We start from the raw sequence: 1,053 nt of genomic DNA, 5'->3' as shown, positions 1-1,053 counted from the left end.
GTTGTAGTTGGTGCAGATGTGATGGAGGCACCAGTCGGCGAGCTGGTAGGCGCAGTGAAACTGGAAGAGATGGAGCCCGTGTCAGAGCCACCACGGCAGGGATCACCGGGGAAGCAGGAGGAATTCACCCCGTTCCTCCATGGACATCCAAGACCAAACCTGGCTGTCCTCTCTGCCAGGACAACATCACCCCCAGGAGCTGCTGGATCCCTCCTGCATGGCACCACCCAGCACCCTGCCGGCACAGGGTCCTGTCCCACCGGGTCCTACCTGAGCCAGCTCCAGGAACACGAGCACGTCCCCATCGATGTCCACCATCATCTGCGCTGCCTCCATCAGGCCAGTGACGGTGTACTGCTCTGTGGGGGACACATGGGGGGGGTTACAGGGCAGCTGGGATGGGGTGACAGTGGGAACACTGGGCTGCCACCAAGCTTAGGGACAGGGAGGGACGCTGTCCCACTGTAGCCACCCCAACTCACCGGTGAGAGCCACCAGATGCGGCAGGCAGAGGCGGTTGGCGAGAATGATGAGCTTCATGTCGTCCAGGTCAGGGCTGGAGCTGAACTGCCCGGTGTAGAGGTACTCCAGCACCGCCCGCATGCAGCTCTTGCTGGTGTAAGGAAGTGCCACCTGCGAGACACCACCGGCTGTCACCCCATGGCCGTCCCCAGCCGTCCCACCCTCCCGGGACAAATCCCGGGGCCCCTCCTCACCTCGTTGGTGGAGCTCTCCACAAAGGGGCCGCCAAACATTGCGGCCATCCAGTCGCAGCTGGAGATGAGCAGGGGCTTGTGGGCACTGATAGCACCGTCATCCAGCACGAAGGTGACATCTGGGGACAAGCAGAGGGATGCTGCTGGGACCATCCCATCACCCAGGGCTCAGCCACCCCCTGCCACAAAATGTCTCACGCCAGGGACAGCAGAGGGAAGGGGATAGAGCCTGGCATATCCTATAATTTGTCCTAAAGATCTCCATTTTTTGCCCTCAGCATCCCCCACCAGCTCAGCGGAGCTCGGGGCTGGGCTGCAGCTGGGCTGCGGCTCTTCT

General features: G+C 62.1%; 1 protein-coding gene across 1 annotated transcript in view; it reads right to left on the bottom strand.

Moving 5' to 3' along the window:
* The window catches only part of RHOBTB2 (Rho related BTB domain containing 2), a 6,707-nt gene that overhangs the window by 2,996 nt on the left and 2,658 nt on the right, over positions 1-1,053 (bottom strand). Inside the window, 4 exon segments of the mRNA XM_035891395.1 lie at positions 1-60; positions 271-359; positions 483-633; positions 717-835. The exon segment at positions 1-60 is cut by the window's left edge and continues 46 nt beyond it. Of these exon segments, the coding sequence (XP_035747288.1) occupies positions 1-60; positions 271-359; positions 483-633; positions 717-835 (419 nt within the window).

This window comes from Egretta garzetta, unplaced genomic scaffold (assembly GCF_000687185.1).
Source record: "Egretta garzetta isolate BGI_Z169 unplaced genomic scaffold, ASM68718v1 scaffold233, whole genome shotgun sequence".
In the NCBI taxonomy this organism is placed as follows: domain Eukaryota; kingdom Metazoa; phylum Chordata; class Aves; order Pelecaniformes; family Ardeidae; genus Egretta; species Egretta garzetta.
This window is presented reverse-complemented; position numbering and strand designations above follow the sequence as displayed.